This window comes from Geotrypetes seraphini, chromosome 3, assembly GCF_902459505.1.
Source record: "Geotrypetes seraphini chromosome 3, aGeoSer1.1, whole genome shotgun sequence".
NCBI classification, from domain to species: Eukaryota; Metazoa; Chordata; class Amphibia; order Gymnophiona; family Dermophiidae; genus Geotrypetes; species Geotrypetes seraphini.
In genome coordinates, this window is record NC_047086.1 from 192,066,568 (window position 1) to 192,084,369 (window position 17,802).

The window sequence follows — 17,802 nt, forward strand, 5'->3', positions numbered from 1 at the left end:
ACCACGGGACATGAAAGCTGGTCTGTATATAGAAGATTCACACAACTTCTTGTCCAGATATGACCATTCAATAGCCCTGAAGATTTGGACAGGCATATAGCCTACAGGAAAGTTTGCAAGACCAACATTTATTGTTAGCAGAGGCAGTAAATTTAGCTTTTTTAAATTGAAGTTATTAAAGCCCAATGTGCTAGACATGGACTATGTCACAGAAGCAGAGAAGAAATAAGGGCAATCTGTTTCCAGAAGATTCTCCGTCACGTTTCTAAGTGAGACAAATCTGTTTCCCAAACCCCTATGCACTCCCTAATCACTAGCACTCTAAATAATTTAGGAGTTTATAGAACTTGGATGCTGCTTAGGTTGGATAGTTAAAAGTTCACTATGAGTTGCTGTAGTCTCTATACAGTTTTAAACTACCAATCTGAATGACTAATTGGGACACCCTGCACCAGAATTGTAAGATTATTCCAAATGAGTGATCTTGTAGATGAGTTCATACTTTCTCCAAATCACCACAAGCTCAATGAAAAGCTGAGTTGAGAGACAATCATTTCTCCTTTTCAGGGGAGGAGATTCAGTGGGATCAGCGCTATTAAACTTTCTTCTAAGGTAAACTAAACAAGTTTGCCTTGATCCAATTCTGGAACAAACCTTAAGGAGCTATCTTTAAGAATGAGAGCTTTGTGGTGTCTCCTAAGGTCTGGAAATTTGACTCCCCTTCTGGACTTTGCAAGCTCAATTTTGCAAAGGCGATACGAAAGGGGCGGGAGGTGAGGTTTCTTAATCCACAGAAATCAGTAGTGATTGATGTGAGAAAGTTTGTTAATGTCCACTGTCTCTAGGAAAGTTCTTGCAACTGAGCATCTATTTCCCAGTATCTTGTTTCCACAGGATGTGATAAGGATCTAAATCTTCTTTAAGTGTTAGGTCATTCATATGGAGGCCTTCATCTAGTTCACTTTATCGACTGAGAGATTAGAAAATTCCTCTATTTATTGTAAAAACGAGAGTACTGAAAAAGGATTAAGGAATAGCGTGACATTGCATATACAGATTTTGTATTCCTGTCCTTGAACTATAAGCCTTTCAATATTCAAGGATTTTCATATCACACTGGCAAAAGGTTCCACAGCTATAGCAAATCAAAGAGGTGAGAAAAGGCAGCCTTGCCTGATTCTATACTGCAAAACAATTCAGTGAGACAACTGGGGAAACATATACCCGAGCTTTAGTCAAGGTGTACAGAGCTCATAGTCAAATCGTTTCAACAATGTAAAGACCATTTGACCTAACGGAACATTTTTTTCTGCAGTTTTCAGAAACTCACAAAAGATCTTAGAGCTATGCAAGGTTCTCCATCTTGCAATTAGCCCAATTTGATCACCATGGATGATCAATGGACTGATCTCACCTAACTGTAACGCCAAAATTCAACTACTGTATTTTATTCTCAAATGAAGATACCATCCAAAACTGTGCCATCTGGGGAAAAAAACTTGATATAAATCTAGCAGTTTCAGAATTAATACTGATGAAAAAGTACAGTGATACTCTACTGAGTAATCATCGGGTTCTGGGTTTTTTTGCCTTAGGTTCAGGGGTCTTCATCCATGTAGAGCCCCTCAAGAGTTTTTTTGAAATTGTTTTAGGACCTTAAAGTCAGAAAATACTTGCTGGCTTAGTTGAGTGTGAAGAGATTTGTCTCTACACTAGGGCCAGCTAGCTTTATGATGCTGAGGAAGTAAATGCCCAGCTTGATTGCCTTCATCATAAAAATACACACAGTTTTGTAAACAGACAGATACTAGCTTGCTTACTAAGAAATGTGCTGTATTAGTATTTTGGTTTGTATAATGATGATAAAATGTCTTTAATGCCCTCCAAATCTTTGATCTGCCTCTTCAATCTTCTTAACTCAAGGTGGATCCATTTATAAAGGCCAACAGAGAAAGTTATGGCCCTCTAATGGATTACAAATTTTCATGTGCCCACTAATTTTTCACAGTAGAATCTTTGGGGTTATTATGAACACAATAATCCTGTATTATGGATGTTGTGGAACTTTGGTCCTGTTAAAAACTCAGCAATGAAACTCCACAGAAAAGGTAATGTGTCTTCTTTTGCAATTCCAAGAAGCATTAGAAATGGTGACTGGAGAAATGCATGTAGTCTGAGCCTATTGAATTAAACTTGCTGAAATCAAAAATAATACTAGAGTAACTTTGATGAGGTTATGAAGAAAACGAGTAATCCTGTTCTATTGAATGCCATAGTCTCCACGGGTCCACCAGTAACATATTCTGAATTATGGACTGTGACAGAGGACAGGATTGAGGAACGTGACATCTACTGTACATCTTGACAGCAGAACCAGGGCAACATCTAAAGGCATAATGATATCCCTCCTCTTCCATTAGCATGGGTTAAAGTAGCCTGTATAATGCTGTTTTTTTTCAGATTCTTGAAAAACTTCAGGGTCCATGAAGATGGATATTTTTGATGCTCTACAGATACATATCCACTCTCCTGATTTGTAGATTGAGATAATACAGTATAAGATAGTTCTTCATGGGAATCTCTACCCTATTTTTCTTATGTATTGCCTGGTAGAAAGCTAATATAACCTACATGTGATAATTTTAGGGATTCTTTATTATTCAAATCAGTTTCTTGAAAAGAAAGAACTTTAGTGAGGCCTTCTTTTCTGAGATACAATATTTATTTATTCATTCCCAACTTTTCTATATCGCCTTTTGCTAACAAGTAGAACAAATTGGTTTACAAAGCTAGTAAAAACCAGAAGGGAAAAGAAACACAAATTCAACTGGAAAGTGAACAGTCAATCAAAGGGCAAGTGGACACTGACATGGGCATGCTGCTCACGCCAGAGAAGTTAAAAAGAGAAGGAGAAAGGGAAGGGGGAGCGTGTGTGCCAGGGAGTGGGGAGGGGCATCACTTCCCCGGGCACCCTTACTACACCACTACTGGTAGGGCACCTACCAGCCCCTAAGTTAAAGGATCATTTATAGAATATTGGCCAAAGTAAATTCTGTGCACTGTTTATAGAATAGCACCTAGCACTTAGGTATGTAACTGCTTATTCTTGGCACCAGTCTTGCACGTAAGAGCTAGTATTTGGTGTGCTATTAGGGCCCTGATTTTACAAATGGGCCCAGATTCTGTAAACTGCATCCCAATTGTAGGCAGTTTTAGGCGTCTTACAGCTGTCTAATCAACCAATCAGGATGCACGTTTTTTTTTTAAATGTTCCCCAGGCAGGTCGCCTATATTGAAGGCGCCTCCGGGAGCCTAGGGAGGCCCTACCTACCTACCTAGCCTTAGGTGAACCTAGGCGGCCCTATGCGTCTCCCTAGTATAGCGGCTGCGGACTCCAGTCTCCCTGCTCCCTCTAAACAAATGAGGCAGGAGGGATGCCCAAACCCTCCTGCCGAAAGACCCCCCCAACCACCCTCGACGATTGCCAGCAGGAAGGTGCCCAACCCCTCTTGCCGGTAGGCTCCCTCTGATTATCACGGCAAGAGGGTGCCCAACCCCTACTGCCCGATGACCGCTCACCCTTTCCCAAAAATTGCCGGAAGGAGGGTGCCCAATCCCTCCTGCCGGACCCCCCCCATGAACCCCCGATCCCCGAACATCCCCAAATGAAATTCCCCAACCCCCCTCTCCGGAACCCCCACCTCACCTAGTAAGTTGGCCAGACGGACAGGTCCTTGCACTGACCGGCCGGCAGGCCCACCTCCTGTGGGTTTGGCATGGGGAGGGGCGGGCCCGCCTCATTTGGACGGAAGCGGGTCTGTCAGACAGATGATGCGAGGACCCATCCAGCCGGCCAACTTGCTAGGTAAGCCTGGGGGGGATCCAGGGGGGGGGTTGTGGCGTTTTCATTGGGGGGGTCTGGCAGGAGGGATTGGGCACCCTCCTGCCAGCGATCTTTGGGAAAAGGTGGGCGGTCATCAGGCAGGAGGGGTTGGGCTTCCTCCTGCTGCGATTGTACATGGGGGGGGTGGTCATCGGGCAGGAGGGGTTGGGCTCCCTCCTGCCGTGATCATATGGGGGGGGGGGGGAATGGAAGCCACGGCCACTATACTTATCGTAGCAGGGAGATCCCTTGCAGCGATAAGTATAGCGGCCATGTCTACAGTAATCCGGTTCTGTAACTGACGTCTGTAAAATGGCGACAGGTTAAAGAATCGGGTTTATTTGGGGGGGGGGCCTAGGCCCGATTCTGTACAGGACACCCTTCCCAGGCATCCTCTACAGAATCCGGGCCCTGGTGCCTATCTAACATGTAAGCACTGGGGAATGCAAATGTGTGAATCACAGTTAGGCGCAGTTTACAGAATCGCACCTAGCAGCGCCTAAAGTGCTCTTAGGCATTTAAACCTTAAGTGCACTCTATTTATGCCAGGGGATTCTTGGCCTAAATGAGTGTTTACCAGTGCCTAAGTCAATACAAGCCCATAATCAGCCCTTTTAATGAAAAGCACGCCCATGATCTTCCCTGTAATCACACCTGTTTCCTGGTACACATCTCGAAGTAGATGCCTACCTTGACGTGGTAGGCGCCTACCATGCTAGGCACCTACCATCCAATTAATTGTGATTTAATTGAAATGTAATTACAATTAAGGCTGATTAAGGCTTTTTAAACAATTTAACCCCCCTCTTTTACTAAAGCTCTGAAATGCATTGCCAGAGATGTGGTAAGAGCGGATAGTGTAGCTGGTTTTAAGAAGAGTTTGGACAATTTCCCGGAGGAAAAGTTATAGAGAAAAACATGGGGGAAGCCACTGCTTGCCCTGGATCGGTAGCATGGAATGTTGCCACTCTTTGAGATTCTAGAATCTTGTTACTCTTTGGGATTCCGGAACCTTGCTATTCTTTGAGATTCTGAATGGAATGTTGCTACTCCTTGGGTTTTGGCCAGGTACTAGGGACCTGGATTGGCCACCGTGAGAATGAGCTACTGGGCTTGATGAACCATTGATCTGACCCAGTAAGGCTATTCTTATGTTCTTATGAAAGGCACAGTAAATGCTCTTGATGCCCGTAGGAATTGAATGGCACTCGACTTTGTAAAAGGGTGCCTAAGTTAGGTGTCATTTATAGAATAAGGGCCTTGCTGCCTATGTTGAGGCACCAGTTTATCGAATAGGGCAGAAAATAATTAATTTGTTTCTTTGGCTATATGTTGTCATTGCCAGACACTAGCTTTTTTAAATTTATTCCAGACTTCCTACAACACTCCACTTAAACTGTTTAGCAGGGCAAAGTGGTTTACAGAGTAATAAAAACAAAGAAAAGAACTACAATAAAAATAGAAAATATACATAAGAATTGCCACTGCTGGGTCTGACCAGTGGTCCATCGTGCCCAGCAGTCCGCTCACGCGGCGGCCCTTAGGTCAAAAACCAGTGCCCTATTTAAGTCTAGCCTTACTTGCGTATGTTCTGTTCCAGTAGAAACTTAACCAACCTTGTCTTGAGTCCCTGGAGGGTGCTTTTTTCTATAACAGCCTCTGGAAGAACGTTCCAGATTTCCACCACTCTCTGGGTGAAGAAGAACATCCTTACATTTGTACGGAATCTATTCCCTTTTAACTTTAGCGAGTGCCCTCTCGTTCTCTTCACCTTTGAGAGGGTGAACAATCTCTCTGTCTCTACTAAGTCAATTCCCTTCAATATCTTGAATGTTTCGATCATTTCCCCTCTCAGTCTTCTCTTTTCAAGGGAGTAGAGGCCCAGTTTCTCTAGCCTCTCGTTACACAGCAACTCCCCCAGCCCCTTAACCATTTTTGTCACTCTTCTCTGGACCCTTTTGAGTCCTTTTGCCATCCCAAGTCCTGTAAATTTTCTTCCCACTTCTACCTCTAACCCTCTGTTGTAGTTCCTTCCTATTTCTCCTACTGTAAACCGCGTCGAGCTCTACGAACGTGGAGATGATGCGGTATACAAACCTAAGGATTAGATTAGATTAGATTAGTACAATTTCCTATAGCGCTGAAAGGCGTACGCAGCGCTGTACATTTTAACATGCAATAGACCAGAGATACCCACACTTTTTAGGCTTGCGAGCTACTTTTAAAATGACCAAGTCAAAATGATCTACCAACAATAAAATTTTTTAAAAAACACAAAGCACACTGTACGCTGAGAAAATGTTAATTATCATTCCTATTCTGGGGTTTTTTTTTCAAAGAGGTCAAGGCAGATGACTCTATGCACTGTCACCTCAATAACAACCATACAAAAATAGACAAATATACCCCCCTCCCTTTTTACTAAACCACAGTAGCAGTTTTTAGTGCAGGGAGCTGCGCTGAATGCCCAGCGCTGCTCTCGACGCTCATAAGCTCTCTGCGCTAAAAACCACTATTGTGGTTTAGTGAAAGGGGGGCCATAGTGCAAAATATAGACAGCAGATATAAATTCAGACACATTTTGATCACTAAATTGAAAATAAAATCATTTTTCCTACCTTTGTTGTCTGGTGATTTCATGAGTCTCTGGTTGCACTTTCTTCTTCTGACTGTGCATCCAATCTTTCTTCCCTTCTTTCAGCTTGTATGCTTCCTCTCCTCCAGACCTCATTCCCTCCCCCAACTTTTTCTTCCTCTCTTCCTGCCCTTTCTTTCTCCCTGCCTCCATCTCTTTTTTTTCTCTCTTCATGCCCCCTTTCTTTTTTTCTGTTTCCCTTCTTTCCTTCTGTCTCCCTGCCTGCCCCCTTTTTTTCTTTCTCCCTGCCCTCCACCAAGCCACTGCTACCACCATCGGGGAACAGGCCCCCAAGCTGCCACTGCCGCCATCGGGTAACAGGCCCCAAAGCCGCTGCCACCCCAAACTCTCCCTGATTCCCTGCATCAGGCCGACCAGCATTCCTCTCCCCGACATCAATTCTGCCGTCAGAGAGGAAGTTCCGGCCCAGCCAGGCAGCAATTGGCTGGCCCGAACTTCCTCTCCGACGGCAGAATTGACGTCAGGGAGAGGAAGGCTGATTGGCCCAGTAGTTCGCCAAGGCAAAGTGAGTCTATCACGGAGCCCGGGATGGGCTCTGCGATCGACTCACTTTGCCTTGGCGATCTACCAGTCGATCACGATCGACCTATTGGGCACCCCTGCAATAGACAGTCTCTGCTCAGAGAAGCTTACAATCTGATTTAGACATGACATTTCAGGGTTGAGGAGGTTATGGTAGAGGAAATGATACAGTGGGTATAGGTATCTGACAGCAGTGAGTGGGAGTTAAGAGTTGAAGGCAGTTTCAAAAAAGTAGGCCTTTAGCTTGGATTTGGATTGATTCTGGATTAATAACAGAAAGATGGTATATTAAGTCCTATTACTACCAATCATTTCCATAGTGCTACTAGGTGTATGCAGTGCTGTGCATGTTATGTATATGCTGGTACCTGTTCCTAATGGGTTTGGGGCAATGGAGGGATTGGTGGCTTGCCCAGGGTCACAGGGTGCTGTGGTGGGAATTGAACCCAGTTTGCCAGAATTAAAGCCACTAGGCTACTTCTCCATCACCTTCCCCTGCCCTTTTTCCCTTTCCTTTCTTGACTTCACATATAGTTTTCATCTCCACATGGGCCATTCCATGAATTCACCACCCATTCCATGAAGAAGTATTTCCTCAGGTTACTTCTGAGCAATGGCGCAGTATGGATAGGAGTAAGGGTTACCATATGACTCCAGGAAAAGGAGGACAGATTGAGACATCCGGGTTTTACTTCCATTGAAAGCAAATGGAAGTAAATTGGACAGATTGAGACATCCGGATTTTACTTCCATTGAAAGCAAATTGGACAGACTGAGACATCCGGGTTTTACTTCCATTGAAAGCAATGTCTCAATCCGTCCTTCATTTTCTGGAGCCATATGGTAATCCTAGGTAGGAGGCGTTTCGGGCGATGGTGCCCTCCCTGTGTCCCCCACGCACCCACTCCTTCCATGCACCCTGCTCCTTCCCACCCCCCCCTCCATTCCACACTTGTGCTCTCCCTCCCCACCCCCACATACCTCTAAATCTTCGCCAGCGCGAGTGGCTTCAGCAGCAAGCTCTTCAGCAGCAAGCAAGCATTGGATTTCCCTCTGATTTCACTTCCTGGCCCCTTGACCCAGAAGTGATTCAGAGGGGAACCAGGCTGGTGCAAGCAACAGGCAGAAGTTGCTTGCGCTAGTGAAGATAATACAGAGAACCGGGTTGGGGGGAGGGATAGCACAGGTGTGTCAGAAGCCAGTGCCCCCATCGACTTTGTGCCCAGGGCGGTCTGCATCCCTTGCACACACCCCCCTCCATACTAAGCCACTGCTTCTGAGCCTGTTCCCTTTCACTGTCATCCTATTCCCCCTCATTCCAGAGCTTCCTTTCAGTTGAAAAGACTTCCCTCCTGTACATTTATGCCACAGAAGTATTTAAACATTTCTATCCTATCTCCCCTTCCCACCTTTCCTCCAAAGTACACATACAGTATTGAGATCTTTAAGTCTGTCAGCAATGCGCTTTATAACAATGACTATTTTGATAGCCAGACAGCAGATAAAATCTGGACTGCATTGAGTCCAAATCAGAACTCAACACTACCTACCTCTGAAGCAAGAAGAAAAGTTATAGCTGTGGAAGGAGAGGAAGAGGTTAGAAGTGGAATTGCTACCTCACCATTTGGTGGCATTGTACGGGAGGGGCAGGGAGTGTGGTCCGCCCCGGATATAGTTTTTTTTTTTGGGGGGGGGGCACCAGCGCCTCTCCACCCACACACCAGGGTACCTCTTTAAAGTTCACTGACACAAGCATCTTCCACTTGCTGCTCGTACCAGCCTCGGCTCCCTTCTGACATCACTTCCTGGATGCGGGACCAGGGCATGATATCAGAAGGGTGCCGAGACTTGCTTAAGCAGCAGGTGGAAGGTGCTGCTTGCACCGGTGAACATTTCAAGAGATATGCGGGGGCAGGGGGCACACAGAGCGGCGGGGAAGACTAGGAGGTACCACTCTACCATATCTCTGGACTTACAGTACAATTCCTGCCTTTTCTAGAGACAAACTGGACCCCTAAGTTGAAAGGCCCAGTGAAGTCAAGTGAATGTCAAACCCAGTCTGAAGTGGATCAGTTGATTTCATTTTGCTAAGTGTATAACGAACGTATCCTGTTTTCACCACATTAAAGATGGAGTCCTAGCCTGCAATCGTCCACTCCAATGCCTCACAGCAGGGCTGCAAGCTGCTCTGTGGAAACCCCAGATTTGATTTCCAGGCCCAGTTTCTGCTCCCCGTGGCAATGCTGAATGGTGTCATCTACTGGCTAGACTCAGGTGCATGTATACTAGGTTTCAGAAGAAGTACAGTTACATTACATTGTTATTTATATATCACATTACCTTCCAATTCTATGCGGTTTACAGCTAAAAGAAACTGAGACAGTCTCAGGAAATACAGGTTAACAAATTATCCAATTCTGATTTTATAAAAATTTATCAAATAGTAATGTTTTGTGGTCCCTGGCCAAGGAACCATCACTGCAATAGCTGAACCGAACAAAGCAGGAGGTTATAAAAAAAAAACAAAAACCCCCCAGAAAATCCCGAGGTAGTTATAAATGAAGATTTATGGCATTATTGCTCAACAGAGACCTACTGTGGTGTAGAATGGATACAAGTGAATCGATTTTTTTTACTCCATCAAAAATTACAAAGACTAGGGGGACACTCGATGAACTTACAGGGAAATACTTTTAAAACCAATAGGCAAAATAATTTTTTCCACTCAGAGAATAGTTAAGCTTTGGAACACATTGCCAGAGGATGTGGTAAAAGTGGTTAATGTACAGTAGCGGGTTTTAAAAAAGGTTTGGACAAGTTCCTGGAGAAAAAGTCCATAGTCTGCTATTGAGACAGACCATGGGGGAAGTCACTGCTTGCCAGATACTTGTGACCTGGATTGGCCACCATGATGGACCATTGATCTGGCCCAGTAAGGCTATTCTTATGTTCTTAAGCAGAAAAAAAGCTGTCAAACTACAAAACAACAACAACACCTATCTATCTATTTTTTTAAAATTAGAATCATGTTTCTTGCCATGGATTGGATGTAAAACCAGTACTACCTTATGCAAGACAACATCAAATATTTTGTGTCACCTCACCCTAATCAGCTCTGAGAAGCTCCAATTCCTGCTTCTCATAGAGACATTAGATCTGCAAATCCATAGCTACCCTGAGGTAACAACAAAAGTGGAACAGCCTCTCTAGGCTGACCTGGATAGGTAAATACCCTAAAGGGCACTCTTCCAATAATCAATAGATTCCATGTAGCAGCTCAAAACTTATCTTGAAAAAAAAAATAAAAATTAGTAAGCAAGTAAAAAGGAGTTTCAAACAAATGTTCTCCTCATTCTTTGTTTGCCTAATTTTGCAGATCTCATTGACCTTCAATTCTTCAACCCATCACAGAAGTGATCAACTGAGTCTGCCGGTTATGGTCTATTTGCTTTGCTAAACAGAGCAGAGAACGGAGGCCCGCTGGGGAAGGCGCAGTCTCAAACTTTTGCCCTATGCAGATAACACCGTCCTTCTCTGTTCTGCTCGTTAACGGATTCGCCTCTCAAGGAAAAAAAAAAAATAAAAGGCAGCAAGTTTCCAAATAAAGTCTGGCAGTGACCCCGGAGACACAGGTGCACAGTGGGAACACAGATTTTTTTTTTTTTTTTGCAGCTAACCTTCCCCGAGGTTTTTAGTTCTCCGAGACCAGCAGACAAAGGACCTGCAATTTCGCAGCAGCCGGGATGCGGAGAGAGCCGGGACCGGAACCTTTTACCCGGTCCGGAGCGCATCGATCCGACCCCCCCCCCCCCCCTCCCCTTAGTTTTGCCCGTGGATCCCTCACTTACCTGCTCTGCTGCCTCCGGATCCAGATGCGGCTCCAGCAGCGGGACGGTGAACTGTATTTTCCTGGGGCTGTTTGGGTCCATCCTGGCCAAGGGATGCGTATGTGTGATTTGCTCGCCTTCCACCTCCCCTCAGGGGGGGAATAATAGCGACCAGCAGAGAGAGATGAAATGAATAGGATCAGACCGTTCTCTTACACCAAGCTCCCTTCTTCCTCTCACTGAGCTTCGCTGCTCCCGATGAGAGCGGTGACTATTGGCTGATCAGATCTTATTCTCTCACTCCCCCCCCCCCCCAACACACCCTTACTACAAAAAATTAACTCTTCCTGCGCTGCCTGGCTAGGCCAACGAAACTACAGCGAGTTAGAGGGGGGGACGATCAGAGCGTCAGGGGAGGAGGATGGAGGAATTAAATTCTGGAAGAGGGAGAGGTAGAGATGCCGTGTTTGTTGCATTCCTGCCCCTGAGCTTTTTTTTTTTTTTTTTTGCTGCTCCTATGATGTAAGTAAGAGCGCTCATTACCTCATCTGTGTGTTCACCTTTGGGGGGTGGGGGAGCAAACATGGAGTCAGAGCCCTCTCGGTATTCTGTGGCAGGTTGTTGGTAGATTTAGGGAGGAGATGTAGCGAATTTTGTGTGGAATATTTACATATACTTGGCAGGGCAGAAAGGAATGCAAGAGTTCAGGCAAACAGGTAAGGTTTTCAGGTTATCCCTAATGAATAAGCATAAACAAAATGAGATAGATTTGAACCCACAACTTCAGGGTGCTGAGGCTGTAGATTTAACCACTCCTTAAAGCTACAGCCTCAGCACCCTGAAGTTGTGGGTTCAAACTCACACTTCTCCTTGTGACCCTGTGCAAGTTACTTAATCCCCCCATTGCCCCAGGTACCGTACAATAGATAGATTGTGAACCCACGAGGACAGACAGGGAAAATTGCTTGAGTACCTGAATAAATGCATGTAAACCATTCTGAGCTCCCCCTGGAAGAACAGTATAAAATATTGAATACAAAAAAGAATCCATGCAACTCTTTCTCATTCATATTTTTAAGGATATCATTTAAACCAGGGATCTCAAAGTCCCTCCTTGAGGGCCGCAATCCCGTCGGGTTTTCAGAATTTCCCCAATGAATCTGCTTGAGATCTATGTGCATGCACTGCTTTCAATACATATTCATTGGGGAAATCCTGAAAACCCGACTGGATTGTGGCCCTCAAGGAGGGACTTTGAGATCCCTGATGTAAACCCAACCTGCTTGCAGCACTCAAGGCCTGAACTCCTGCATCCCTGCGCTAGGTTTTCTGGCAGCCCGTCTGGGTCTTCAATTTACACCACTCCAACCTATACATTGAAGCCCATTTTATCTCATGCTTCTCAATGCACCAGGAGCAAATGCCATAATCACCACAGAGATAGGGTGCCAGTACCAGAACAGGTTCATCCCATTGCGGGAGGAATGAAAAATCTCTCTGAGCTATTGGAGAGCTTATCCGCAAATTGGGAGCTGTTGGGACAACACCCATATGTGGCTGACTATCCTGCTGTCCACGGAGAACCTACGTTACAGGTAAGTAACTACACTTTGCGGGAGGAATGAAATAACACAGGAGCTCAGGAGAGAGGCAACAAAGGTGGAGGAAAGTGGCAACATCCTTTTGCTACCCCGCTAGCGGTTGGTGTACCCCAGGGTTCTGTCTTAGGACCTCTTCTCTTCTCTCTCTACACCTCTTCCCTCGGTGCCCTGATCTCCTCCCATGGCTTCCAGTATCATCTTTATGATGATGACTCCCAGCTCTACCTCTCTACACCTGAAATTTCACCTAAAGTCCAAGAAAAAGTCTCTGCTTGTTTGGCTGACATTGCTGCCTGGATGTCCTGCCATCAACTGAAACTAAATATGTCCAAGACTGAGCTGCTCCTCTTTCCTCCTACAACCCTCTGCTCCTCCTCCTCCTCCTTTCTCCAGCTCTGTAAATAATACTGTCATTGTTCCAGTCTCCTCTGCTCGCAACCTTGGCGTCGTCTTCGATTCTGACCTCTCATTTTCTGTGTATATCCAACCTGCTGCTAAGACTTGTCGCTTCCATCTCCTCAATATCACCAAAATTCACCCTTTCCTCTCTGAGCACACTTCCCGGACCCTTGTCCAAGTTCTCGTAACCTCACGCTTAGATTACTGCAATCTACATCTAACTGGTATCCTGCAGTGTCGCCTTTCCCCCTTGCAATCTGTGTAAAACTCTGCTGCATGACTCTTCTACCAACCTCGCTATGCTCATGTCGCCCCTCTCCTTAAGTCACTTCACTGGCTCCCTATCTGCCATCGCATACAGCTCAAGATCTTATTGCTGACCTACAAGTGTGTTCATTCTGCTGCCCCTCAATATCTCGCCTCGTTTCTCTCTCCTTGTACACCTCCCAGAGAACTCCGTTCCTCAGTTAAGTCACTCTTAACGTTACCCTTCTCCTCCACTGCCAATTCCAGACTTCGTTCCTTTCATCTAGCTGCCCCCTATGCCTGGAATAAATTACCCGAGTTTGTCCGTCAAGCCCCTTCCCTTGTTTAAAAGCAGACTGAAAACCCACCTTTTTGATATAGCTTTCAATCCTTAACCCTACTCCTCTGCCCTCCAACCCAGCCCACTGATTAATCGTTCCCCTTAACTGTAACCATAACAACTTGTTTGTCTGTCTTGCCTGTTCAGATTGTAAGCTCTTTCAAGCAGGGACTGTTTTCTTACTCTTTGTGACTCTGTATAGTGCTGCGTGCATCTGGTAGCGCTATAGAAATAATTAATAGTAGTAGTAGTAGTAGTATGTTGACAACAGCTAGATGCAAGGCATTTTCATCTCTTTGAGTAGGACTACTAGGCAGTGGTTCCAGCCATGGCAGCCGAGCCCAAGAGGCTGCAGATGATCTGCAATTTTGGAGCCCCTTCAAATGCAACGTCCCATGCCATGCTTTCCTCATAACACTGCACCTGTCTTGGCTCAGCCAAACTTTTGCCCTTCACAACAATTGCAGATTAGAGGAAGACATTTGGGCGGGGGGGGGGGGGGGTCTGCCCTTTCTCACTCAACCATAATGATATTCTATTGCCCCTTAATTATTTTGAAGGGCATTTCAGAAAAAATATTTAAATGAGAAATCAGATGTCTGAAGTTCCCCTATAATTTTATAACTGGATCTAGGGGACACTCGATGAAGTTACAGGGAAATACTTTTAAAAACCAATAGGAGGAAATTTGTTTTCACTCAGAGAACAGTTAAGCTCTGGAATGCGTTGCCTGAGGATGTGGTAAGAGCGGATAGCATAGCTGGTTTTACGAAAGGTTTGGACAAGTTCCTGGAGGAAAAGTCCATAGTCTGTTATTAAGAAAGACATGGGGAAAGCCACTGCTTGCCCTGAATCGGTAGCATGGAATGTTGCCACTCTTTGAGATTCTAGAACCTTGTTACTCTTTGGGATTCCGGAACCTTGCTATTCTTTGAAATTCTGTTTGGAATGTTGCAACCTTGGGTTTTGACCAGGTACTAGGGACCTGGATTGGCCACCATGAGAATGGGCTACTGGGCTTGATGGATCATTGGTCTGACGCAGTAAGGTTAATCTTATGTTCTTATGTTCATTGAACCTGTTCTACAATGCATGTTGAATGGACATCTATTTATTTATTTTTAGTATTTATATACAACTTATAGCCTAAGTAGTTTACATTCAGGTACTCAGGCATTTTTCCCTGTTTGTTCCAGGGGGCTCACACTCTATATAATGTACCTGGGGCAACAGGGGATTAAGTAACTTGCCCAGGGTCACAAGGACCAGCATGGGATTTGAAAACACATCCTCAGGTTGCTGAGGCTTTAGCTCTAACCACTGCACCTCCCCCCCCCTCCCCCTTATATGACTATGTGTTTGATGACTGTCCATTTTAGGCACAAACCCATCCAATCTGTGGATGGTGCAAATGCAGACACAGAGACATCCATTCCACAGTGCATTAATGTCTATATTGTACACTAGCAATATAGATGTTCATATTGCTGTCACTTGCCCCCTCGCCCTTATGTCTGATACCATCTTACACACATCTTGCCCCCACAACAAAGAGTGACACCCTTGAGCCCTACCTTCATCCACCCTAAAGCGTCCTCATCTCACCAGGACCTACCCGCAATGGTGGATGTCCCATTACAGTGTCTCCAGCGGCAGTGGTCTCTCTCTCTACTTCTGCCTGGGAAGTCACTAGGATCCTCTCTGCCACTGCTCAGGGACACTGTCATGGGATATCTATTGTATAGGCAGATCCTGGTGGGTCACAGAGGTGTGGGGATGGGTGAGAGTAGGGCTTGAGAGTGTCGCATCTCTTTGTTTTGGGATGAGGTTGTGTATTGGGGGGCTTGAAAGGCATGGAAGGGGTCAAAAAGGGGATCAGACATAAGGAGGAGGGGAGGGTGAGAGGGACATTGGAACTTTTGGTGGAGGGGGTGGATAAAAATTTGGACCTGGCTGGGGGGGGGGGTGTTTAGGAGGCAGGTACATGGGTTTGGGGAAATTGGGGCTATGGGGGCTTCACATGGGTTCATAGACAAAACCACGGAAGACAAAGGCGCACGTCGACAACTGAGCGCAAGACGGAGGCGCACGCCAAAGAAAATGACAGTTTTTAGGGGCTACGTTGGGGGGTTTTGTTGGGGAGCCCCCCACTTTACTTAATACAGATCGCGGCGGTGTTGTGGGTGGTTTGGGGGGTTTTAACCCCCCTCATTATACTGTAAACTTAACTTTTTCCCTGTTTTTAGGGAAAAAGTGAAGTTTTCAGTAAAATGTGGGGGGTTACAACCCCCCAAACCCCCCACAACGCGGCGCGATCTGTATAAAGTAAAGTGGGGGGTTCCCCCACACACACCCCCATCGGAGCCCCTAAAAGCAGTTATTTTCTTCGGCGCACGCCTCCGCACTGCGCTCAGTTGTCGGCGCGCGCCTTTGTCTTCCGCGGTTTTGACCTGACACATGCCTTGTACAGTACACGGCAGGACAGAAACTGGACACACTCCCTTCATGTACCAGACGGGCTTTGCACTTAACCCTGTGTTATGTTTTGTAGTGGATACAGAGTAAGCTTAAATAGTTCCTGACCCTTCCACCAAGGGTCCCTTGGATTTTCCAGAGAGCAGATCTAACGCCTGACAACAACAACCTTTAAGGACTTGGACATTCCTTCCTCTTCTGAACAGGGAATGAACATTCATATTTTTAGCCTGCCCAAGACCCACCCACAACACACTCAGATTACAATCCCTTCCAGATACACATTCTTATCCTGGCGTTGTATAATTAAGATTTGGGTATCCGTTATTCATGGAATAAGGACGTTTAAGTGCCAATTTAAGAATTCTACAAAATGAATAGTACTTCTAATAAGCACCTTTGCATATTGAATAATGTCATATATTTGGTTTTATACATGTTAATAAAGTAGTTTTTTGACCTTGATTTGTGTCTTCATCATTTATGTTTTTGCTTTGGGAGTTTATTGGTGTGGTTATTCTTGGATCAATGTGTGGAGGGGGAAGAAGAGCAGACCTCTGGGATGGGAGAGGAGGAGAGGAAAGAGAAGAGTAAGGAGACGGAGACTGAAGAAATATTGAGATGGGGAGGGAAGACAAGGAGGGCAGATAGGCTCTGGGATCGTGGGAGAGTGGCCCTCCTCTGGCCCCAACACTGCTCTGCCTCACATTTCTCCCTCATCCTCTCCCATGACGGCCCAGATCAATGTGGGAAGGGGAAAGCAGAACAATAGAGTAGAGAAGGAGTTAAATGTGAGGCTGTTTCTACTTTCCCATTCAACTCATTCCTGGTTTCCCACGGTGATTCCTTGGAAATAAAGCAACTATGAAGGAAAGGGGGAACTTTGTGGCCCTCCTCAAAGTTGTGGAATCACAAGGAACCAGGGCCGTACTTAGCTCTAAGAAGGTGGGCTCTCATCCCCAGTCTCCCATTCTTCTCTTTCATTTTCCTTTGCCTTATCAGGGTGATGGGATAAAAGCACACGAGACAATCGAGCGTGACAATACTGAGCAGACAATTGCGCGCAGGACATCAGCGCAGTGGACGTAAACTTAATTTTAAACTGCTCCGAGGGGGGGAGGGTGTGGGGGGAAGCCCCCCCACTTAAGTTAGTACTGTTGCCACTGCCGTTGGGGGGTGTGGGGGGGAACCCCCCACACACATTACAGAGGAAATTGATGTTTTTCCCTAAAAAAAGGAAAAACGCCTCTTCCCTATATAATGGGGGTTCCCCCCCCACACCCCAACCTAACGGCAGCACAAACAGTACTAACTTAACTGCGGGGTCCCCTTCCCAAACCCCCCCTCGGAGCACTTTAAAATTAAGTTTAAGTCCGGCGCACTGATGTCCTGCGCGCGATTGTCTGCTCGGTATTGTGAACCCCTTCGATTATGAACCCCTTTTCAGTCATCCAAATGGTACAACTCATTTGATTTCTCCCTTCAGCCTTTGAGCTTGCGCCATCATAAGAACATAAGCAATGCCTCCGCTGGGTCAGACCCGAGGTCCATCGTGCCCAGCAGTCCGCTCACGCGGCGGCCCAACAGGTCCAGGACCTGTGCAGTAATCCTCTATTTATACCCCTCTATCCCCTTTTCCAGGAGAAAACTGTCCAATCCTTTCTTAAACCCCAGTACCGTACTCTGCCCTATTACGTCCTCTGGAAGTGCATTCCAAGTGTCCACCACACGTTGGGTAAAGAAGAACTTCCTGGCATTCGTTTTGAATCTGTCCCCTTTCAACTTTTCCGAATGCCCTCTTGTTCTTTTATTTTTTGGAAGTTTGAAGAATCTGTCCCTCTCTACTCTCTCTA

General features: G+C 45.7%; 1 protein-coding gene across 1 annotated transcript in view; it reads right to left on the minus strand.

Moving 5' to 3' along the window:
• Positions 1-11,175, minus strand: part of PPP1R1A (protein phosphatase 1 regulatory inhibitor subunit 1A) — a 138,058-nt gene extending 126,883 nt beyond the window's left edge. The window contains exon 1 of the mRNA XM_033935383.1: positions 10,910-11,175. Within this exon, the coding sequence (XP_033791274.1) occupies positions 10,910-10,990 (81 nt within the window). The 5' untranslated portion in view covers positions 10,991-11,175. The remainder of the gene's footprint in view (positions 1-10,909) is intronic.
• Positions 11,176-17,802: the final 6,627 nt, after the last annotated feature.